Source organism: Panulirus ornatus, chromosome 12 (assembly GCF_036320965.1).
Source record: "Panulirus ornatus isolate Po-2019 chromosome 12, ASM3632096v1, whole genome shotgun sequence".
Classification (NCBI taxonomy): Eukaryota; Metazoa; Arthropoda; class Malacostraca; order Decapoda; family Palinuridae; genus Panulirus; species Panulirus ornatus.
This window is the reverse complement of record NC_092235.1, coordinates 30,263,890-30,290,267: the sequence shown is the minus strand read 5'-3', so window position 1 is coordinate 30,290,267 and position 26,378 is coordinate 30,263,890. Positions and strand designations below refer to the sequence as shown.

The 26,378-nt window shown below is 39.2% G+C and overlaps 1 protein-coding gene across 1 annotated transcript in view; it reads left to right on the top strand.

Moving 5' to 3' along the window:
- The window catches only part of LOC139751996 (CD109 antigen-like), a 364,823-nt gene extending 340,479 nt beyond the window's left edge, over nt 1-24,344 (top strand). Inside the window, exons 29-31 of the mRNA XM_071667757.1 lie at nt 2,201-2,402; nt 11,180-11,288; nt 14,068-24,344. Coding sequence (XP_071523858.1) covers nt 2,201-2,402; nt 11,180-11,288; nt 14,068-14,291 — 535 coding nt within the window. The 3' untranslated portion in view covers nt 14,292-24,344. The remainder of the gene's footprint in view (nt 1-2,200; nt 2,403-11,179; nt 11,289-14,067) is intronic.
- Nucleotides 24,345-26,378: the final 2,034 nt, after the last annotated feature.

The following is a 26,378-nucleotide window of genomic DNA, read 5'->3' as shown; positions in this document are numbered from 1 at the left end:
GGTAGAGGTGTTAAGTATGGAAGTGAAGAGAGGATTAAGGGACAACATAGTTTGCCCAATCCTGACCTATGCAGCCAAAACATGGACATGGAATGAGGCACAGAGGTCAAGAATCCAAACTATGCAAGTGAGCTATTTGAGAAGAGCATGTGGTGTGACTAGATGGAATGAAGAAAGAAATGAAAGGGTGTATGAGAGATGCAGTATGGCAAGGAATGCAAAGGGAGTGAATTGTGGAGTGTAGAATGGGTGAAACATAATACTTTGAGGTGGTTTGGACATGTGGAAAGAATGCAAGACTGGGAGTTTACTAGGAGAGTGTATGATAGTACAATTAAAGAGGTTGGTGTGAGTGAAAGACCGCCTGTGACATGGGCAAAAAAAAGAGGGAGAGAAATAGTAGAAGAATGCATGGAATGGTGTATGCGAGGGAGGGATGGTAGGACAGGGATAAGTGGAGACTCTTTTTCCATGGTCACCCCTTGATGGGAGTTCCCAGAGAGAACGGGCATCAGAGATATAGATAGATAGAGATATACTTGTTGATATATTAGGATGAGGGGTAAGGAGAGAGAGAGAGTTAGAGATGGGAGAGGGAAAATATTACAGAAGAAAAAGTGAGAAGAGTATAAAACCTCTTAAAGAATAGAAGAATTGTGGTTATAGGTGGAGTGATTAGCAAGGTAGTGAATATTGGAGATGAAACTACAGTGAAGTGGACCTGGAGAGTATGAAAGTAATGAAAAGTATTTATTTACTTAATATGTGGAGGAAGTTAGTAATTATCTTGTTGCATGATAGAAGAGTGATAAAGAATGGTATTAAGAATTACAGGGGAATAACTCTTTTTGCACAGGTTGCAAAGCATAGTAATTGTTCTTGCAAAAGGACTTGTGCATTCCTAGCAACTGTAGAAAAAGCTGAGTTTATGAAGGGAAGAGTGGGGGTTGACCATAAGTTTGCATTATGGTAAGAAGTAGATAAAGTTCTAGAGGATAAGGGGGTGTATGCAGCATTTATGAATGTACAAAAGGCATTTACGTATTTTGTTTTTATCTTTAGCTTCAGAAATGTGTGTGTGTGTGTGTGTGTGTGTGTGTGTGTGTGTGTGTGTGTGTGTGTGTCCATAAGCCTCACTAATACTCTTGGTTACTTTCCCGCCTTCTGGTGTTCACTCCCACTTCTGATACTCTTGACTCTTCATCCTTCTTTTGAAAGAAAGTGATGCCTTCCTTGTGACTCATTAATATCAACCTTGTCTTTTCTCTCTAATTTAATTATTAGTATTCATGTAGTTCATTAATGTGTTTTCTTCCTCATTAATTCCAATCAAAGCTTTCTAATTACATTTTTTCATGACCATATTCCTTATCAAAGTAATTTGTTTTTTCCATCAGTTGCATAAGTTATGCAATTGTTTATTCCATCTTTGTGTGTTTTTGGCAAGAAAATATTAGATATCCATTATTCCTTCCTTCCATATCCCTTTTTCCAAACTAGTGGAAAATGTGTATGTATTGCTTTTTAGGCTGAGTCAATCTAATGTAGTATTGATATTTCTCACATCTTTCAGCACTGTTGCAAACAGATGCACATACAACGATTCCATTTAGTCATATATAACTATTCTAAAATGTTCTTCCTTCTTTATTATTTTATTTATTTTGTGTGCATCTTTATATTTCTTTTTTGTATTTATTTGGTTCATACATTTGCTCATGTGTTTTTGTTATCTTAAGTGTGTATTATGTATTTATAGAGTACAAGGAGGGTGTTCTATACTTATGGGGCTTTATTGCATAAACTTCCTCTCCTATTGGAAAAGTCTCTTAAACTCTCTTGTCTTGATTGCATTTGCAAGCTCTTGGCTCTGCCTTTCCATTCATTTACATTTTATTTTACAAAATGAATACTTCAGATCTTTACTAAATTGCTTCAAATTTAGTTTCTTGTTATGTCTTCTCTTTGATCTTTCATTGATACTTTTAAGGAATTTAATATCAACAATGCCAATTTATTCAGAAACTTGGAGGTTGAAATAATTTCTTTCCTCTTATGAGTGGGTTTGTGTTTAGGAGCTGTTTGGAGACTTGGTATCTGAGAGTCAAATGTAAGCAGTTATTGGTTGTACCTTCTTTTTCTTATTTCTATAGTAAGTTGTATTTGCTTCAGTTGGATACTCATACAACTCATATTTCAGGTGGATCCATACAAAAGAAGCAAATCAGAGTTCAGCCACAGTAATTGAGGTTGAGGTCCCAACTGGTTATGTAGCTTTCCAGATTGATCTTGAGCAGAGCATTCGAGATGCACAGATCAGTGGATCATTTCCTTCTCTTCGAGATGTAATTGGTGGACATGGAGATGTATTTGCCAAGAAGACTATCTGGTTCTTTGATTATGTGAGTTTTTTTATGTATAAGATGTATGAGGTAATTTTTGGGAACAGCAACCACAGTGAAAGGAAACATTACTTGGAGGACACTGAAAAAACAATAATTTGAACTTTTCATCTGATTGTTCAATCTGTTTTCCCATTAGTCAAGGCTGGAAGTGTTGAAAAAAGTCACAGTGCCTATTCATGGCTGCCCAGCTCAGTCTGATGTTTTAGTTTGTTCAGTACACCAATTATCCCAAACTGACTATTTTCTCAGCATTTTGGTGCTCATTTATCTCACTGAAACATACTCTTGATTTTCTGTCTTCTCTTACAGCTTCGATTGTGATTAGGTCCTGAAAATGCTTCCTTTTCTTGAGATACTTGGGATACATAATGGTTCCTTCTCTTGAGAAACTTGGGACACACAAAGTTTCCTATTTTTTGAGAAACTTAGGACACAGAGGTTAATTTTTGTTAGAAACTTGGACACAAAAAGAATACATCTGAGAATGTTCCTTCTCTTGAGAAACTTTGGACATATAGAGGTTGCTTCTCTAAAGAAACTTGGGACACATAAAGGTTGCTTCTCTTAAGAAACTTGGGACATATAAGGGTTGCTTCTCTTGAGAAAGTTGGGACACATAAAGGTTACTTCTCTTAAGAAACTTGGGACACATAAAGATTGCTTCTCTTGAGAAACTTGGGACACATAGAGGTTACTTCTCTTAAACTTAGGACATATAAAGGTTGTTTCTCTTGAGAAACTTGGGACACGTAAAGGTTGCTTCTCTTAAGAAACATGGGACACATAAAGGTTGCTTCTCTTAAGAAACATGGGACACATAAAGGTTGTTTCTCTTAAGAAACATGGGACACATAAAGGTTGCTTCTTTTAAGAAACATGGGACACATAAAGGTTGCTTCTCTTAAGAAACATGGGACACAGAAAGGATGCTTCTCTTAAGAAACATGGAACTCATAAAGGTTGCTTCCCTTAAAAAACTTAGGACACATAAAGGTTACTTCTCTTAAGAAACATGGGACACATAAAGGTTGCTTCTCTTAAGAAACTTAGGACAGATAAAGGTTGCTTATCTTAAGAGACATGGGATATATAAAGGTTGCTTCTTTTAAGAAACATGGGACACATAAAGGTTGCTTCTCTTAAGAAACATGGGACACAGAAAGGTTGCTTCTCTTAAGAAACATGGAACTCATAAAGGTTGCTTCCCTTAAAAAACTTAGGACACATAAAGGTTACTTCTCTTAAGAAACATGGGACACATAAAGGTTGCTTCTCTTAAGAAACTTAGGACAGATAAAGGTTGCTTATCTTAAGAGACATGTGATATATAAAGGTTGCTTCTTTTAAGAAACATGGGACACATAAAGGTTGCTTCTCTTAAGAAACATGGGACACATAAAGGTTGCTTCTCTTAAGAAACATGGAACTCATAAAGGTTGCTTCCCTTAAAAAACTTAGGACACATAAAGGTTGCTTCTCTTAAGAAACATGGGACACATAAAGGTTGCTTCTCTTAAGAAACTTAGTACACATAAAGGTTGCTTCTCTTAAGAGACATGGGACATATAAAGGTTGCTTCCCTTAAGAAACTTGAGTCACATAAAGGTTGCTTCTCTTAAGAAACTTAGGACATATAAAGGTTGCTTCTCTTGAGAAACTTAGGACACCTAAAGGTTGCTTATCTGGAGAAACGTGGGACACATGAAGGTTACTGCTTTGGGGACATAAAGGTTACTTTTCATGGGAAACATGGGACACATAAATGTTGCTTCCCATGAGAAACTTAGGATACATAAAGGTTGCTTCTCTTAAGGAACTTGAGACTTATAAGGATAACTTGAAAAATGGGACATAAAAAGGTTGCTTCTATTGAGAAACATGAGTCACATAAATCTTGCTTCTCATGAGCCATTTGGGACATATAATGGTTGCTTCTCTTGAGAAATATATGGCACATAAAGCTTGCTGATCTTAAGAGACTTGGGACACATAAAGCTTGCTTCTCTTAAGAAGCTCAGGACACAAAAAGCTTGCCTTTCTGGAGAGACTGTGGGCTCACAAAGGTTGTTTAGCTTGAGAAACTTGGAACACACAAAGGTTGCTTTTCTTTAGAGACTTAATACATGTGAATCTTGCTTTTCTCAAAGAACTTGGGGCATATAAAAGTTGTTTCGCTTGAGAAAGTTAGGACCCAAAAGTTGCTTTTCGTGAGAATTCTCGGACACATAAAGCTTGTTTCTATAGAGAAACTTGAGACAATAAGGTGCTTTCTCTTGAGAAACATGAGACACACAAAGGTTGCTTCTTGTGAGGAACTTGGGAGACATACAGATTGCTTCTCTTGAAAAAAATGCAGGACACATAAATCTTACTTCTATTGAGACATCTGGGACACACAAAGCTTGCTTCTCTTAAGAAACTTGAGACATATAAAGGTTGTTTTTCTTGAGAAACTTGTGACACTTAGAACTTGCTTCTCTTAAGAAACTTGGGACACAAAGGTTGCTTTTCTAGAGATCCATAAAGTTTGCTTTGCTTGAGAAACTTGAGACATGTAAAGGTTAAGTTAGAAGCTTGGGATACATAAAGCTTATGTTTATTGAGAAACTTGGGACACAAAGATTGTTTAGCTTGATAAGCAGAAAGATTTCTTCTTTTGAGAAAAATGGGACACATAAAGGGTACTTTTCTTGAGAAAAATGGGACACATAAAGGTTACTTCTCTTAAGAAACATGGGACACATAAAGGTTACTTCTCTTGAGAAAATTATGACCCATAAAGGATACTTCTCTTGAGAAATGTGGGACACATAAAGGTTATTTCTCTTGAGAAACATGGGACACATAAAGGTTACTTCTCCTTAGAAACATGGGACACATAAATGTTACTTCTCTTGAGAAAAATGGGACACATAAAGGTTACTCTCTTGAGAAATGTGGGACACATATAGGCTATTTCTCTTGAGAAACATGAGACACATAAAGGTTGCTTAAGAAATGTGGGACAGATAAATGTTATTTCTCTTGAGAAAGCTGTGACACATAAATGTTACTTCTCTTGAGAAATGTGGGACACATAAAGGTTATTTCTCTTGAGAAACACGAGACACATAAAGGTTACTTCTCTTAAGAAATGTGGGACACATAAATGTTACTTCTCTTGAGAAAGTTGTGACACGTAAAGGTTACTTCTCTTGAGAGACATGGGACACATAAAAGTTGCTTCTCTTAAGAGACATGGGACACATAAAGGTTGCTTCTCTTGAGAAATGTGGGACACATAAAGGTTATTTCTCTTGAGAAACATGAGACACATAAAGGTTGCTTCTCTTAAGAGACATGGGACATATAAAGGTTGCTTCTCTTAAGAGACATGGGACACATAAAGGTTACTTCTCTTGAGAAATGTGGGACACATAAAGGTTATTTCTTTTGAGAAACATGAGACACATAAAGGTTACTTCTCTTAAGAAATGTGGGACACATAAATGTTACTTCTCTTGAGAAAGTTGTGACACATAAAGGTTACTTCTCTTGAGAGACATGGGACACATAAAAGTTGCTTCTCTTAAGAGACATGGGACACAAAGGTTAACCTCTCTTTGAAAATTTGGGACACATAAAGGATATTTCTCTTGAGAGAGTGTGACACATAAAGGTTATTTCTCTTGAGAAAGTGTGACACATAAAGGTTGCTTCTCTTAAGAGACATGGGACACATAAATGTTACTTCTCTTGAGATACTTGAGACATGTAAAGATTGCTTCTCTTGAGAAACTTGAGACATGTAAAGATTGCTTCTCTTGAGAAACTTGAGACATGTAAAGATTGCTTCTCTTGAGAAACTTCTCTTGAGGAAAATCTTCGAGACATGTAAAGATTGCTTCTCTTGAGAAACTTGAGACATGTAAAGATTGCTTCTCTTGAGAAACTTGAGACATGTAAAGATTGCTTCTCTTGAAATACTTGAGACATGTAAAGATTGCTTCTTTTGAGATACTTGAGACATGTAAAGATTGCTTCTCTTGAGATACTTGAGACATGTAAAGATTGCTTCTCTTGAGAAACTTGAGACATGTAAAGATTGCTTCTCTTGAGAAACTTGAGACATGTAAAGATTGCTTCTCTTGAGAAACTTGAGACATGTAAAGATTGCTTCTCTTGAGAAACTTGAGACATGTAAAGATTGCTTCTCTTGAGAAACTTGAGACATGTAAAGATTGCTTCTCTTGAGAAACTTGAGACATGTAAAGATTGCTTCTCTTGAAATACTTGAGACATGTAAAGATTGCTTCTCTTGAGAAACTTGAGACATGTAAAGATTGCTTCTCTTGAAATACTTGAGACATGTAAAGATTGCTTCTCTTGAGAAACTTGAGACATGTAAAGATTGCTTCTCTTGAGAAACTTGAGACATATAAAGATTGCTTCTCTTGAAATACTTGAGACATGTAAAGATTGCTTCTCTTGAGAAACTTGAGGGACATGTAAAGATTGCTTCTCTGAGAAACTTGAGACATGTAAGATTGCTTCTCTTGAAATACTTGAGACATGTAAAGATTGCTTCTCTTGAGAAACTTGAGACAAAGATTGCTTCTCTTGAGAAACTTGAGACAAAGATTGCTTCTCTTGAGATACTTGAGACATGTAAAGATTGCTTCTCTTGAGAAACTTGAGACATGTAAAGATTGCTTCTCTTGAGAACTTGAGACAAAGATTGCTTCTCTTGAAATACTTGAGACATGTCAAGATTGCTTCTCTTGAGAAACTTGAGACATGTAAAGATTGCTTCTCTTGAGATACTTGAGACATGTAAAGATTGCTTCTTTTGAGATACTTGAGACATGTAAAGATTGCTTCTCTTGAGATACTTGAGACATGTAAAGATTGCTTCTCTTGAGATACTTGAGACATGTAAAGATTGCTTCTCTTGAGAAACTTGAGACAAAGATTGCATCGTCTTATAAACTGATTGCTTCTCTTGAAATACTTGAGACATGTAAAGATTGCTTCTCTTGAGATACTTGAGACATGTAAAGATTGCTTCTCTTGAGAAACTTGAGACATGTAAAGATTGCTTCTCTTGAGATACTTGAGACATGTAAAGATTGCTTCTCTTGAGAAACTTGAGACATGTAAAGATTGCTTCTCTTGAGATACTTGAGACATATAAAGATTGCTTCTCTTGAGAAACTGGAGACATGTAAAGATTGCTTCTTTTGAGATACTTGAGACATATAAAGATTACTTCTCTTGAGAAACTGGAGACATGAAAAGATTGCTTCTCTTGAGAAACTGGAGACATGTAAAGATTGCTTCTCTTGAGAAACTTGAGACATATAAAGATTGCTTCTCTTGAGAAACTTGAGACATGTAAAGATTGCTTCTCTTGAGATACTTGAGACATGTAAAGATTGCTTCTTTTGAGATACTTGAGACATGTTAAGATTGCTTCTCTTGAGATTCTTGAGACATATAAAGATTGCTTCTCTTGAGAAACTTGAGACATGTAAAGATTGCTTCTTTTGAGATACTTGAGACATATAAAGATTGCTTCTCTTGAGAAACTTGAGATGTGTAAAGATTGCTTCTCTTGAGAAACTTGAGACATGTAAAGATTGCTTCTCTTGAGAAACTTGAGACATGTAAAGATTGCTTCTTTTGAGATTCTTGAGACATGTAAAGATTGCTTCTCTTGAGATACTTGAGACATGTAAAGATTGCTTCTCTTGAGAAACTTGAGACATGTAAAGATTGCTTCTCTTGAGATTCTTGAGACATATAAAGATTGCTTCTCTTGAGAAACTGGAGACATGTAAAGATTGCTTCTTTTGAGATACTTGAGACATATAAAGATTGCTTCTCTTGGAAACTTGAGACATGTAAAGATTGCTTCTCTTGAGAAACTTGAGACATGTAAAGATTGCTTCTCTTGATAAACTTGAGACATGTAAAGATTGCTTCTTTTGAGATTCTTGAGACATATAAAGATTGCTTCTCTTGAGAAACTTGAGACATATAAAGATTGCTTCTCTTGAGAAACTGGAGACATGTAAAGATTGCTTCTTTTGAGATACTTGTGACATGTAAAGATTGCTTCTCTTGAGAAACTGGAGACATGTAAAGATTGCTTCTCTTGAGAAACTTGAGACATGTAAAGATTGCTTCTCTTGAGAAACTGGAGACATGTAAAGATTGCTTCTTTTGAGATACTTGTGACATATAAAGATTGCTTCTCTTGAGAAACTTGAGACATATAAAGATTGCTTCTCTTGAGAAACTGGAGACATGTAAAGATTGCTTCTTTTGAGATACTTGTGACATGTAAAGATTGCTTCTTTTGAGATACTTGTGACATGTAAAGATTGCTTCTCTTGAGAAACTGGAGACATGTAAAGATTGCTTCTCTTGAGAAACTGGAGACATGTAAAGATTGCTTCTTTTGAGATACTTGTGACATATAAAGATTGCTTCTCTTGAGAAACTGGAGACATGTAAAGATTGCTTCTCTTGAGAAACTTGAGACATGTAAAGATTGCTTCTCTTGAGAAACTTGAGACATGTAAAGATTGCTTCTCTTGAGAAACTTGGGACACATAAAGGTTGCTTCTCTTGAGTGACATGGGTCATATAAAGGCAACTTCTCTTAAGAAATATAGTACAGACATAGGTTGCTTCATTTCATATGCATATAGGTTGCTTCTTTTGAGAAACTTAGGACATAAAAGTTGCTACTCTTTGGATATTCAGGACATATAAAGGTTGCTTCTCTTGAGGAACTTGGGACACATAAAGGTTACTTCTCTTGAGAAACTTAAGACACTTAAAGGTAGCTTTTGTTTAGAAACATGGACACATAAAGGTTGCTTCTCTTAAGATACTGGGTGTGCAAAGGTTGCTTTTCATGAGATCTGTAAAGTTGCTTCCCCTGCTAAACTTGGGACACAAAGGTTGCCTTTCTTGAGAAAAGGGGTATTATTAAACACTTCTTTTGAGCCACTTTGGACACAGAAAGCTTGCTTGTATTGAGAAATTTGGGACACCTGAAGCTTGCTTTTATTGAGAAACTTGGGACACAAAATGCTTGCTTATCTTGAGATGCAGAAAAGTTGCTTCTTTTGAGAAAATTATGACACGTAAAGGTTGCCACCCTTCAGAAACCTGGAACACATAAAGCTTTGTTCTTAGGTTGCATCTCATGAGAAATTTGGGTCACAATAAACTTGCTTCTCCTGAGAAACTTGGGCATATGAAACTTGCTTGTACTGAGAAACTTTGGACACTTAAAGCTTATGTTTATTGAGAAACTAAGGACACTCAAAGAGTGTTCATTTTGAGATGCAGAAAGGTTGCCTCTTTTGAGAAACTTTGGACAGATAAAGGTTGCTATTCTTGAGTAGCTTGAGACATGCAAAGGTTTCTTCTCTTGAGAAACTTGGAACACATAAAGCTTGCTTCTCGTGAAAAATCTGAGACACATAAAGGTTGCTGCTTTTAAGAAACATGGGACATATAAAGCTTGCTTATCTGAGAAACTTGGGACTCATAAAGGTTGCTTCTCTTGAGATTCTTGGACACATAAAGAGTGCTTCCCTTGAAAAACTTGGGTCACATAAAGCTTGCTTATTTTGAGAAACTTGGGACACACAAAACTTACTTCTGTATAGAAATTGGGACACAAAGCGTGCTTTTACTGAGAAGGCTGGAACACACAAAGCTTATTTCTTTTGAGAAACTTGAAATACATAAAGGTTGCTTCTCTTGAGAATTTGGAACGCATAAAATTTGATTTTCTTAAGAAACTTGAGACACATAATGCTTGCTGCTCTGAAGGAACTTAGGACACATATAGCTTGCTTCTGTTGAGAAACTTCAGACATGTAAAGCTTGCCTCTCTTGAGAAATTGAGACATCTATAGCTTGTGTTTCTTTACAAACCTGTGACATAAACTAGCTTCTCTTGCGAGACTTGGGACACATAAAGCTTGCTTATTTTTTAGAAATTTGAAGTACATAAAGATTTTGAATGCGGCTGTATTCATATGGTTCATTATTTTGGAATTAGCATGCAAGTTATTAGCAAATTTTCAAGATCTTCTTGTAAAGGTTTTACTTTCACAGCATGAAAAAGCAGTTGTAGTTATTTAATGATAGTAATGCAGATTTTTTATGAACTGTAACATAATATGATTTGCCTCACAGAATCTTATCATTCACCTGTTGCTCCATCTCAGTTGTGCTGTGTGTTTTGATTGACATATCATACCTTGAACCTTCCTTCCTTGGTTTTTTGCTTTCAACCAAGTGAACTACTGCCTAGAGTGTTAAATTGTTTAGTTGTTGGTAAAACGTTTTTCTGACACAGGTGCATCAGGTAAACTTGGCCCTTAATGGGCAGGAGCTTAGTGGCCAACAGTTGAAGATAAAATGATGACTGATATGACTTTGGTGTCCAGAGTTTGAGAAGGAAATGATCATTGACAGGAATTTGATGGCCAGGGTTTGAGGAGGAAGTGATCATTTTATGAACATAATTTGGTAGCCAGAGTTTGAGGAGTAAGTGATTATATTATAACAGTGGCTTGGTAGCCAGGGTTTGAGGAGGTGATAGTTTTATGACTGTAGCTTGGTGGCCAGATTTAAAGGATGTGATAGTAGGTTGGGCTCTTTGTTGCCTTATGTGTCACAGTCTAAAGAAACGGTTTTCAAACACTCATATCATGAAAAGTTTTATTCATTTCCTGTTATTATTCATGGTGATTCAATTTTCATAGATACCATCTGATGAAGCATGGTGTTTCCAATATCAAATGAAGCGGTGGTATCCTGTGGCAAATTTGACTAGTGTTCGTATGGCTACAATTTACGAGCTGTACCAACCAGGTAAGTGAACAATTATCCCAAGAAATATAAGATTTGTTGGAAGGTAAGTGATTTTGCTGGAATCACTGTACATGTTGAATATTTTATCACATTATTAAGTAACATAATTAAGATGGGGTGAAGATAGTAGTGAAAGTTAGTGAGCTTGGGAAGGAGACTTGTGTGAGGAAGTATCAGGAGAGACTGAGTGCAGAATGGATAAAGATGAGAGCAAAGGATGTAAGGTAAGTGGGGGAGGAATGGGATGTATTTAGGGAAGCAGCGATGACTTGCGCAAAAGATGCTTGTGGCATGAGAAGTGTGGGAGGTGGGCAGATTAGAAAGGGTAGTGAGTGGTGGGATGAAGAAGTAAGATTATTAGTGAGAGAGAAGAGAGAGGCATTTGGATGGGTTGCAGGGAAATAGTGTAAATGAGTGGGAGATGTATAAGAGAAAGAGGCAGGAGGTCAAGAGAAAGTTGCAAGAGGTGAAAAAGAGGGCAAATGAGAGTTGGGGTGAGAGAGTATCATTAAATCTTAGGGAGAATAAAAAAATGTTTTGGAAGGAGGTAATTAAGTGCATAAGACAAGAGAACAAATGGGAACATCAGTGAAGGGGGATAATGGGAGGTAGTAACAAGTAGTGGTGATGTGAGGAGGAGATGGAGTGAGTATTTTGAAGGTTTGTTGAATGTGTTAGATGATAGAGTGGCAGATATATGGTGTTTTGGTTGAGGTGGTGTGCAGAGTGAGAGGGTTAGGGAGAATGATTTGGTAAACAGAGAAGAGGTAGTAAAAGCTTTGCAGAAGATGAAAGCCGGCAAGGCAGTGGGTTTGGATGGTATTGCTGTGGAATTTACTAAAAAAGGGGGTGACTGTATTGTTGACTGGTTGGTAAGGATATTTGATGTATGTATGTCTCATGGTGAGGTGCCTGAGGATTGGCAGAATGCATGCATAGTGCCATTGTACAAAGGCAAAGGGGATAAGAGTGAGTGCTCAAATTACAGAGGTATAAGTTTGTTGAGTATTCCTGGGAAATTATATGGGAGGGTATTGATTGAGAGGGTGAAAGCATGTACAGAGTATCAGATTGGGGAAGAGCAGTGTGGTCTCAGAAGTGGTAGAAGATGTGTGGATCAGGCGTTTGCTTTGAAGAATGTATGTGAGAAATACATAGAAAAGCAAATTGATTTGTATGTAGCATTTAAGGATCTGGAGAAGGCATATGATAGAGTTGAGAGAGATGCTCTGTGGAAGGTATTAAGAATATATGTTGTGGGAGTCTAGAAGCGGTGAGAAGTTTTTATCGAGGATGTAAGGCATGTGTACAAGTAGGAAGAGAGGAAAGTGATTGGTTCTCAGTGAATGTCGTTTTGCGGCAGGGGTGCATGATGTCTCCATGGTTGTTTAATTTGTTTATGGATGGGGTTGTTAGGGAGGTGAAAGCAAGAGTTTTGGAGAGAGGGGCAAGTATGCAGTCTGTTGTGGATGAAAGGGCTTGGGAAGTGAGTCAGTTGTTCGCTGATGATACAGCGCTGGTGATTCATGTGAGAAACTGCAGAAGCTGGTGACTGAATTTGTAAAGTGTGTAAAAGAAGAAAGCTGAGGGTAAATGTGAATAAGAGCAAGGTAATTAGGTACAGTAGGGTTGAGGGACAAGTCAATTGGGAGGTAAGTTTGAATGGAGAAAAACTGGAGGAAGTAAAGTGTTTTAGATATCTGGGAGTGGATTTGGCAGCAGATGGAACCATGGAAGTGGAAGTGAGTCACAGGGTGAGGGAGGGGGTGAAAGTTCTGGGAGCATTGGAAAATGCGTGGAAGGCGAGAACATTATCTCAGAAAGCAAAATGGGTATGTTCGAAGGAATAGTGGCTCCAACAATGTTATATGGTTGCAAGGCATGGGCTATAGATAGAGTTGTGCGCAGGAGGGTGGATGTATTGGAAGTGAGATGTTTGAGAACAATCTGTGGTGTGAGGTGGTTTGATCGAGTAAGTAATGAAAGGGTGAGAGAGATGTGTGGTAATAAAAAGAGTGTTGTTGAGAGAGCAGAAGAGGGTGTTTTGAGATGGTTTGAGCACATGGAGAGAATGAGTGAGGAAAGATTGACCAAGAGGATACATGTGTCAGAGATGGAGGGAACGAGAAGTGGGAGACCAAATTGGAGGTGGAAAGATGGAATGAAAAAGATTTTGAGCAATCGGGGCCTGAACATGCAGGAGGGTGAAAGGCATGCAAGAAATAGAGTGAATTGGAACAAAGTGGTATACTGGGGTTGATGTGCTGTCAGTGGATTGAACCAGGGCATGTGAAGTGTGTGGGGTAAACCATGGAAAGTTCTGTGGGACTTGGATGTGGAAAGGGAGCTGTGGCTTCAGTGCATTGTACATGACAACCAGAGAATGAGTGTGAACAAATGTGGCCTTTGTTGTCTTTTCCTAGCATTACTTCGTGCATATGTGGGGGAAGGGGTTTGTATTTCATGTGTGGTGGGTTGCGATAGGAATAGATAAAGGCAGCAAGTATGAATTATGTACATGTGTATTTATGTATATGTCTGTATGTGTATATATATGTATACGTTGAGATGTATAGGTATGTATATTTGCGTGTGTGGACGTGTATGTATACACATGTGTATGTGGGTGGGTTGGGCCATTCTTTCATCTGTTTCTTTGCGCTACCTCGCTAACACGGGAGACAGCAACAAAGTATAATAAAATGAATAGAAATATATGCATGTTTAATAAAAGCTTTGTGATGATTGTTACTAGATTCAGATTAAATTTTCCTTTCAGAGCGGTTCCAGATGGTGATGTTTAATTCTTCAGTGGATTCCTTGGATATCTGTGAGGTGTGTGGCTCTTATCAGTGTCCATACTGCCCTGTCTACAGCACAGCTCCATCACTCAGCATTCCTCCACTGGGTATTCTTATGTTGGCTCTGTATATCAGCCAAGTATTATTAGTGGTGCATCCCCAGTCTAATTCACTGAAAGATGTTGTAGGTTGCAAGAGGTAGATTTATTATTCTTGAGGAGGAAAGCCTTCCCTGTAACAGTAGATAACTGTTCCAAGTTGACTCAGTGACACAAATTATTTACCTCTTGCTAAAGCTTTCTTCTCCAAACAGAATGCCAAAGCCAGTTATGTTAAGCTTTATCATTACTTGAAAAGGGCCACTGTTTTGATTGGATTTTTTTTTTTAGCTGGAGGCATGGAAGTTCAGCATGGTATACACTTATGTTTATTTGTCTTTTGTGCAGTTCCATGCATCCATCCATTCATCAGTCCATCATTCTTATACACATAAATGTCTTTGATAAGGCTTTGATGTAAAGGCCTGGCCATAATGTGAACTTCTTTTTATGACTAGTCTCTGACATTAAAAGCCTTATCATGTAGCTTGTGATAGATATTTATATCATCATCTTAGCTCTGACTCTGTCATTCATTTAAACCACATTGATTTATTTTTGATTTAGGAGACAGGTTGTGGTGTTTTCTCACAAGCAAGAACCTTTAGATGTAATCATCAGTTAGATTCAGCTCTGAATGAAAGCTCTTTCAATTAGTAAAATTTTCTGTGTATTCTGAAAAACATTGTTATTATAACAATATACAGGTGTATCCCACTTAACATAGTACATTCATCCCAGTAAGATATTAGGTGACATGAAACTGGTTTACAAAGCACTTTTTCCCCACTTTGATGCATGTATTTCCCAAAAATGCACAACTCCCCATGTACAACAAGGCCTTACAGACCTTTCCATGGTTTACCCTGTACACTTCACATACCCTGGTTCTCTCTATTGCATGCATGCCTTTTTCCCTCCTGCATGTTCAGGCCCAGATTACTCAAAATGTTTTTCATTCCATCGTGCCATCTTTAATTTGGTCTCCCTATTCTTCTTCCCTCCACTTCTGATGCATATCTTTTCTGTCCCTCACTTTCTCCATATATTCAGACCATTTCAGCACACCCTCTTCAGCTTTCTCTATTATACTTTTTTGTTTTTTATTACAACACCTCTCTCCCTTACCTTTTCATTACTTAATGGAACCACCTCTCACCACAAATTGTCATTTCCAGCAAATTCACCTTCCTCCACACATCCTTATTTATAATCCATGTTTCGTACCCATATGATATTTTTGGGACTACTATTACCTTCAAACATACCCATTTTTGCCCTTCCAAGTAATGTTCTCTCTCTCCACACATTCTTCAGTGCTCCTAGAATCTTTGCCCCATCACTCTTGCAATGACTTACTTTCACTTCCAAGGTTCCATTCACTGCCATGTCCACTTCCAGGTATCTAACACACTTCGTATCTATATTTTCTTTTATATTTGATCACCATTTCCCACATTAATCTGGTAGCACCAGAAACAGACAAAGAAAGGACACATCAACTCACATCCATTCTCTCGCTGTCATGTGTAATTTACCGATATCACAGCCTCCTATTTACAAAAAAACAAGCCCCACAGACCTTCCCTTGGTTTATTGTGGCTTATTCACTTGCCCTGGTTCAGTCAATTCACATCATGTTGACCACTGTATACCACATCATTCCAATTCACTCTGTCACATGCACACCTTTGATCACATGCACACCTTTGACGCACTTGCATGGTTAGACCCTGTCCATGCAAAATCTTGTTCACTCCATCCTTCCATCTCCAATTCTGTTGGCACTTCATGGTTGAGAGAGCTAAAGAGGGTGTGTTGAAATGTGGAGAGAATGAGTGAGGAAAGATTGACAAAGAGGATATGCGTGTCAGAGGTGGAGGGAACAAGGAGAAGTGAGAGACCAAATTGGAGATGGAAGGATGGAGTGAAAAAGATTTTGAGCGATTAGGGCCTGAACATACAGGAGGGTGAGAGGCTTGCAAGGAATAGAGTGAATTGGAACAATGTGGTATACTGGGGTCGATGTCCTGTGATTGGACTGAACCAGGGCACGTGAAGCATCTGAGATAAACCAAGGAAAGGTTTTTTTAAGTATTTCTTACACTCATTCTTCAAAGGAATCACCTGATCCACACACCCTCTACCACGTCTGAAACCACACTGCTCTTTTCCAGTTTGATGCTCTGTGCATGCCTTCACCCTCTCAGTCAATACCCTAGATATGAGTGTATGGAGGTCAAGAACGCTATCTTGGAAAGCAAAAATGAGTATTTTTGAAGGAATAGTCGTTCCAACAATGTTATATGGTTGTGAGGCGTGGGCTATAGATAGAGTTGTGCGGAGGAGGGTGGATGTGCTGGAAATGATATGTTTGAGGACAATACGTGCTGTGAGGTGGTTTGATCGAGTAAGTAATGGAAGGGTAAGAGAGATGTGTGGAAATAAAAAGAGTGTGGTTGAGAGAGCAGAAGAGGGTGTTTTGAAATGGTTTGGTCACATGGAGAGAATGAGTGAGGAAAGATTGACCAAGAGGATATATGTGTCAGAGGTGGAGGGAATGAGAAGTGGGAGACCAAATTGGAGGTGGAAAGATGGAGTGAAAAAGATTTTGAGTTATCAGGGCCTGAACATGTAGGAAGGTGAAAGGCGTGAGTGAATAGAGTGAATTGGAACGATGTGGTATACCGGGGTCGACGTGCAGTCAATGGATTGAACCAGGGTATGTGAAGCGTCTAGGGTAAACCATGGAAAGTTTTGTGGGGCCTGGATGTGGAAAGGGAGCTGTGGTTTCGTTGCATTATACATGACAGGTAGAGACTGAGTGTGAACGAATGTGGCCTTTGTTGTCTTTTCCTAGCGCTACCTCGCGCACATGTGGGGGAGGGGGTTGTTATTTCATGTGATGCGGGGTTGCTGCAGGAATGAATAAGGTCAGACAGTATGAATTATGTACATGTGTATATATGTATATGTCTGTGTGTGTATATATATGCATATGTTGAGATGTATAGGTATGTATATGTCGTGTGTGGACATGTATGTATATACATGTGTATGTGGGTGGGTTGGGCCATTCTTTCGTCTGTTTCCTAGCGCTACCTCGCTGACGTGGGAGACAACGACAAGGTATAATAAGAAAAAAAATATATATATATTCATGCATATGTATGTAATTTTTCCCCCATATATGTTCACCATTTCCTGCATTGCAAAGTAGCATCAAGAACAGTTGAGTGAGTCTTAAAGGAAAAAATCTTCACTTGGCCCATTTCTCAATTCACTCTGGGAAAAGTAAAACAGGAGGGGAGGATTTATAGCTCCCCATTCCCACCCCTTTTAGTTGCCTTCTATGACATGCAGGGAATACGTGGGAAGTATTCTTTCTCTCCCATCCCCAGCGATTAGGGCCTAAAAATGCAGGAGTGAAAGGTGTGCAAAGAATTGAGTGAATTGGAACGATGTGGTATGCTTTGGTCGATGTGCCTTCAGTGGACTGCTTCAGGGTGTGTGAAACATCTCGGTTAAACCATGGAAAGGTCTGTTGGGCCTGGATATGGATAGGGAGGTGTGATTTCAGTGCATTACACATGACACCTAGAGGATGGATGTGAGCTGATGTGGCCTTCCTTCATATGCATCTTGGTGCTGCCCTGCCCCAGGGCGTATACATCCTGAAGGCTGCACTACAAAAGGTAGCATGTAAAGGATGGACTGCTTTAGGGAGAAGTTCTTCAGTGAGATTGTACTCCAGTGATAGAACCTCTTTGAAATTTACCTTTTACTTGCAGCATATTCACATCAGCATAAGTCTTGTAACTCTCACTTTGCATACCTCCCTGACCAAACACCCTACATCAGCCAACCTATCATCAAACACATTCAACAGTCCTTCAAAACACTAAATCCATCTCCCCCTCATCTCATCACTTTCTCTTACCACTCCTTCATTTGCACTTTTCACTGATTTTCTCATTTGTTCTCCTGTTTTTCTCATACTGTTAACCTCATTGTTCTGCATCTTCCTATTCTCCTTGATGTTTACTGAATAATCTCTTACCTCAACTCTTATTTGCCCTCTTTTTCGACTCCAGCACCTTCCTTTTGACCTCCTGCTGCTTTCTTTTGTACATCTCCCAGTCATCTGCCCTCCTTCCCTGTAACTACTGCCCATACATCTCTCTATTCTCTTTCACTAGCAACTGTACTTCATCATCCATCTGCTCACTTTTCTTTCTTACCTAGTCACCTCCCACCTTTTACATGCTACACCTCTCACACATACACATGATGCATACACACCTTCACTTACAACCTCTCACACATACATGCTGCAGACACACCTTCACCTACAACCTCTCACACATACATCTGCAGACACACCTTCACCTACAACCTCCCGCTCATACATCTGCAGACACACCTTCACCTACAACCTCTCACACATACATCTGCAGATACACCTTCACCTACAACCTCTCACACATACATGCTGCAGACACACCTCACATAAAACTTCACACATACATCTGCAGACACACCTTCACCTATAACCTCTCACACATACATCAGCAGACACACCTTCACCTACAACCTCTCACACATACATCTGCAGACACACCTTCACCTACAACCTCTCACACACACACACATGCTGCAGACACACCTTCACTGACAACCTCTCACACATACATGCTGCAGACACACCTTCACCTACAACCTCTCACACATACATCTGTAGACACACCTTCACCTACAACCTCTCACACATACATGCTGCAGACACACCTTCACCTACAACTTCTCACACATACATCTGCAGACACACTTTCACCTACAACCTCTCACACATACATCAGCAGACACACCTTCACCTACAACCTCTCACACATACGTCTGCAGACACATCTTGACCTACAACCTCTCACACATACATGCTGCAGACACACCTTCACCTACAACCTCTCACACATACATCTGCAGACACACCTTCACCTACAACCTCTCACACATACATCTGCAGACACTCCTTCACCTACAACCTCTCACACATACATCTGCAGACACACCTTCACCTACAACCTTTCACACATACATCTGCAGACACACCACCTACAACCTCTCACACATACATCTGCAGACACACCTTGACCTACAACCTCTCACACATACATCTGCAGACACACCTTGACCTACAACCTCTCACACATACATGCTGCAGACACACCTTCACCTACAACCTCTCACACATACATCTGCAGACACACCTTCACCTACAACCTCACACATACATCTGCAGACACACCTTCACCTACAATCTCACACATACATCTGCAGACACACCTTCACCTACAATCTCTCACAAATACATGTTGCAGACACACGTTCACTTACAACCTCTCACACATACATCTGCCGACACACCTTCACCTACAACCTCTCACACATACATCTGCAGATACACCTTCACCTACAACCTCTCACACATACATCTGCAGACACGCCTTCACTTACAACCTCTCACACATACATCTGCAGACACACCTTCACCTACAACCTCTCACATGTACATGCTGCAGACACACATTCTCGTACAACCTCTCACACATACATCTGTAGACACACCTTCACCTACAACCTCTCACCCATACATCTGCAGACACACCTTCACCTACAACCTCTCACACATACATCTGTAGACACACCTTCACCTACAACCTCTCACACACACACACATGCTGCAGACACACCTTGACCTACAACCTCTCACACATACATTCTGCAGACACACCTTCACCTACAACCTCTCACACATACATCTGCAGACACACCTTCACCTACAACCTCTCACACATACATGCTGCAGACACACATTCTCGTACAACCTCTCACACATACATCTGTAGACACACCTTGACCTACAACCTCTCACACATACATCTGCGGACACACCTTGACCTACAACCTCTCTAACATACATGCTGCAGACACACCTTCACCTACAACCTCTCACACATACATGCTGCAGACACACCTTGACCTACAACTTCTCACACATACATGCTGCAGACACACCTTCACCTACAACCTCTCACACATACATCTGCAGACACACTTTCACTTACAACCTCTCACACATACATCTGCAGACACACTTTCACCTACAACCTCTCACACATATATCTGCAGACACATCTTCACCTACAACCTCTAACACATACATGCTGCAGATACACCTTCACCTACAACCTCTCACACATACATGCTGCAGATACACCTTCACCTACAACCTCTCACACATACATCTGCAGACACACCTTCACCTACAACGTCTCACACATACATCTGCAGACACACCTTCACCTACAACCTCTCACACATACATCTGCAGATACACCTTCACCTACAACTTCTCACACATACATCAGCAGATACACCTTCACCTACAACCTCTCACACATACATGCTGCAGATACACCTTCACCTACAACCTCTCACACATACATGCTGCAGACACACCTTCACCTACAACCTCTCACACATACATCTGCAGACACACCTTCACCTACAACCTCTCACACATACATCTGCAGACACACCTTCACCTACAACCTCTCACACATACATCTGCAGACACACCTTGACCTACAACCTCACACATACATCTGCAGATACACCTTCACCTACAACCTCTCACACATACATCTGCAGACACACCTTCACCTACAACCTCTCACACATACATCTGCAGACACACCTTCACCTACAACCTCTCACACATACATGCTGCAGACACACCTTGACCTACAACCTCTCACACATACATTGCAGACACGACTTCACCTACAACCTCTCACACATACATTGCAGACACGACTTCACCTACAACCTCTCACACATACATGCTGCAGACACACCTTCACATACAACCTCTCACACATACATCTGCAGACACACCTTGACCTACAACCTCTCACACATACATGCTGCAGACACACCTTCTCCTACAACCTCTCACACATACATCTGCAGACACACCTTCACCTACAACCTCTCACACATATATCTGCAGACACATCTTCACCTACAACCTCTCACACATACATGCTGCAGACACTCCTTCACCTACAACCTCTCACACATACATCTGCAGACACACCTTTACCTACAACCTCTCATACATGCACATGCTGCAGACACACCTTCTTGTACAACCTCTCACTCATACACAGTGCAGACGCACCTTCTCGTATAACCTCTCACACATACACATGCTTTACACTGTGGATGAAAACTCGCTGCTTCTTGTGACTTTACTCCTGCATTATATTACTTCATTATGTTCCACAAGGCATCTTCAGCCTTATGCTGTCTGTTCAGATCCATAGATGTCACATACAAATCTTTCTTTCTTTAAGTATTTCTCACACTCTTTCCTTAAAGCAAAAACCTGATCCACACATTCTCTGCTACTCTTGAAACCATATTTTTACTCTGGGTCTGTTGCATTATACATGTCTTCACCCTCTGAATCATCACTCTCTCATACAACTTACCCTTTGTACTCAGCAAATTTATACCTGTGTGGGTCAAACACTCATCTTTGTCCCCCTTGCCTTTATACAGTGGTACTACACATACATTTCTCCAATCTTCAGGCACCTCACCATGAACCGTACATGTGTTAGAAATCCTAATAAACTAGTTAATGACACAGTCACCCCTTTTTGAAGAAATTCAAGTACAGTACAATGCACTTCAATTGTATTGCTGCATTTCACCTAAAGTCTCTCACATCTCATCTCTCTTCACCAAACTACTTTCCATGAATCTCTCACTTTACATCCCACATTGACCCAAACACCCAGTATATACCACCATATCATCAGACACATTCAACAATTCTTCATAATACAAACTCCATCTCCTCCTCACCTCATCACTTCCTGTTCCTGCTTCCCCATTTGCCACTTTCACTGATGTTCTTGTTTGTTCTCTAATTTTTCTAACACTATTATCATCCTTATAAACTTCTTTCCATAAGAATTTGTTGATACTCACTCACTCAGAGTCTCTTTTGCTATCTTTTTCAACCTCTTCACCTTTACAGTTACCCAAGGGCCTCTTGTTAAAGGCTCCTGCAGCCCAAGTTTGTACTACTCTCAGTTACAGGAAAATGTGAACTCCTTTGGAATGAGAATTTTTTGGACAAGACTGGCCCCCAATTATATAACTTAGCCTGAGGTAACTTTTCACTCATGTTTTAGCCTCTTGCAGGTGGAGCTTGGTAACACACACACACACACATACACACACACACACACACACACACACACACACACACACACACACACACACACAAACACAAACACACACATACTCAGTTACACACACACACACACACACACACACACGCACACACACACACACACACACACACACACACACACACACACACACACTCAATTACACACACACACACACACTCAATTACACACACACACACACACATACATATAAAGGGAATGAACTCTAGAGTGGTAGAGTGGGTGAAACATAATGCTTTGTGTTTTGTGCACGTAGAAAGAATGCAAGATGGAGAGTTTACAAGGAGAGTGTATGAGATTATGATTAAAGGCATTGATGTGAGAGGAAGACTACCTGTGACAAGGAAATAGATTGGAAGACTACTGGAGGGAGAGAAATGGTAGAAGAATACATAGAATAGTGAATGTGAAGGAGGCATGTAAGGACAGGGATAAGTGGAGACTCTTTTGCTATAACCACCCCCTTGATGAGAGTTACCAGAGGGAACGGGCATCAGAGATATATAGTCAGATATTACTGGACTCCCCCTGCCTGTGGTTATACTGTGAGTAAAATGTCACTTTCTGTGTAGTTATATCATTGATGAACAATATCAGTATTGAACATATCACTCCAAAGTTCATCCTTTCCCTGCTTGTGATTGAAGTACAACCCTGGAGCTGAAGAACCCCTTAGAGAAGTTATTATGGGGCTATACAGTGATCATGATATGTAATGTCATAAAATACAATTTGTCAGGGAGACTTTATGTATATTTATTACCACAAAACATATTGGCAGAAATTATACAGATTATTATCACCTTAGGTATCACTAAGACTTTGTATTATACTGCTATATATGTTGCTAACTAAAGTGAGCTGTATGTTTGGTAGATATAATTATATAGTCATGTTATAAGTACATTTTTGAATAATGAAGACTTTCACCTGAAAACCTAGTTCTTAAAGTTATGTTTAGAATATCCATTTTTTTAACTTTAGTAAGCTGCTATCTATATGAGAATCTTTATGCCAGATACCATAGTAATACTAGTAATTATATAATAACATCAGGATCATCTTCACCCAATGCTGTTTTGATTAGATATTTTTGAAGTGTATGATACCAAGGAAAACTACAAAAGCTGTGAAGGGTTGTATGAAGAGTAGAAGTTAGAAGTTTTGCTGAGGTTGGAGTTAGATGGTATTAGTAATAGAGGATTATAGAATATAATTGAAATTAAAGTGAAGTGTGGAAAAGGATGAGTTTAACATCATGGGTTTATCCTGTTTTTGCTATTGTTATTGAAAGTGGTTATAAAAAGAAGCATTGGGTACAAGAGCTAGATCTAAAGGGGTTGTATTCTAGAGTACTAATAGAGTGCTGATGACTCTTAAATTTGTTATGAGAAGGAATTTGGATTATGAGAGAGAATAAAATGATAATTTTGAGAACATGTTAAAGCTATGAAATAATGAAAGTGGTGATGGGTAAGTGAATGAGGTTGCATTAAAATTTTGTGGATGCAATGAACATACACTTGTTTGTTAGGTATAATACAGTAATACCAGTGAGATTGAGTGATTATCTGTTAATATAAGATAAACTCAGAAGTTAAGAAAAGAGACAGAAGTGTGTGTATGAGTAATTTAGATGTAAGTGTGAGGTGTAGATTTGGACAGATGTGTAGAGATTGATATTTTTTCTTTTCAAGAGCATTCTTCACTGACCACTATTTTGTTGAAACTGGTATCTTTTGTACCATAGATAAGTATATCTAATGGATATGAATCATTAGCATTTGTGTAAGACCCTCTTTTTATAATTAACAGAGTGCAAAGCTTGTATTTGCTTTTTTTACTTACATCCTTGGAATTAGATTTTATATGGTTTTACTATTTTTTTTCATTTTAGATAGATTAACATTGCCTGCAACTTTGCAAACTCATCTTTAGTCTAGATTTCATGTGTTCATTAAAGCATTTATTTTAGCTTTGTATTGCATGATAAACAATTTGTAAACATGTATTTGAACTTGATACTTAGTTTTTTTAGTAAAATTGTCATCTGTCATATCATGTCCTCGCTCAGCATATCATCCATCTAGTAATAGCTGAACTGAAGTTGTCCTTTACCTAGTCATGTCATGTCTTAGCTTGTCATATTATATGGCAACTAAGCTCATTATCCATATAATCATCTGTTAGAGGAATTTGTATCTCCTATATTGTAGACAATTTTTTTTATGCAACTGAATCAGGTGTCATCTGCTGGCTCTGTCTGGTCATTTGGCTTGAATGTGATCTGCCCAGTCATGTGCTGGCACTTGTGTTATGTTCAGACATATGCTAGCACAGGCGTATTCTCTCCAGTCATGTGCTGGTACACATGTGATATGTCCAACCATGTACTGGTACAGATGTGACGTGTCCAGACATATGCTAGCTCATGTGCATTCTCTCCAGTCATGTGGTGGTATGTGTGATTTGTCTAGTCATGTGCTGGCACAGGTGTGATCTGTCTTGTTATGTGCTAGTATGGATGTGATCTGGTTAGTCATATGGTGGTACACATGTCATCTCTCCAGTCATGAGCTGGTACACATGTGATCTGGCCAGTTATTTGCTGGTACACGTGTGATCTGTTTAGTTGTGCTGATACATGTGTGATCTATCCGGTCATATGGTGGTACACGTGAGACTTGTCCAGTTATGTTCTTGTACACGTGTGATCTGTCCAGTTATGTTCTGGTACATGTGTGATCTATCCAGTTGTGCTGATATATGTGTGATCTATCCGGTCATATGGTGGTACACGTGTGACTTGTTCAGTTATGTCCTCGTGCACGTGTGATCTGTCCTGTTATGTACTGGTAGAGGTGTAAACTGTCCAGTTATGTTCTGGTACACATGTGTCTAGTTATGCACTGGTACAGATGTGATGATCTGTCCAGTTGTGCTAAAAAGTGTGTAATCTGTCTGGTCATATGATAGTACATTTGTGATTTGCCGAGTCATGTGCTGGTACTTTCTTTTCAGTTTCGCTATGATGACACAGGCAACTGAGGCCCTAATCAAGGCCATTCCATTAACTCTCTTACACATGCCTTACATCCTTGATAAAAACTTTTCACTGCTTCTAGCAACTTACCTCCCTCACCATATACTCTTAATACCTTCCACACAGCATCTCTAACAACTCTGTCATATGTCTTCTCCAGATCCATAAATGCTTCATACAAATCCATTTGTTTTTCTAAGTATTTCTCACATACATTATATATTTATTTTATATTCATTTTGCTTTATTGCTGTCTCCCGCATTAGCGAGGTAGTGCAAGGAAACAGACGAAAGAATGGCCCAACCCACCCACATACACATGTATATACATACGCGTCCACACACGCAAATATACATACCTATACATCTCAATGTATATGTATATATACACACACAGACATATACATTTATACACATGTACATAATTCATTCTGTCTGCCCTTATTCATTCCCGTCGCCACCCCGCCACACATGAAATAACAACCCCCTCCCCCCAAATGTGCGTGAGGTAGCGCTAGGATAAAACAACAAAGGCCACATTCGTTCACACTCAGTCTCTAGCTGTCATGTATAATGCACTGAAACCACAGCTCCCTTTCCATATCCAGGCCCCACAGAACTTTCCATGGTTTACCCCAGACGGTTCACATACACTGGTTCAATCCATTAACAGCACGTCGACCCTGGTATACCATATCGTTTCAATTATATATACATTGTATTATCCCTGGGGATAGGAGAGAAAGAATACTACCCACGCATTCCTCACATGTCGTAGAAGGCGACTAAAGGGGACGGGAGCGGGGAACTGGAAACCCTCC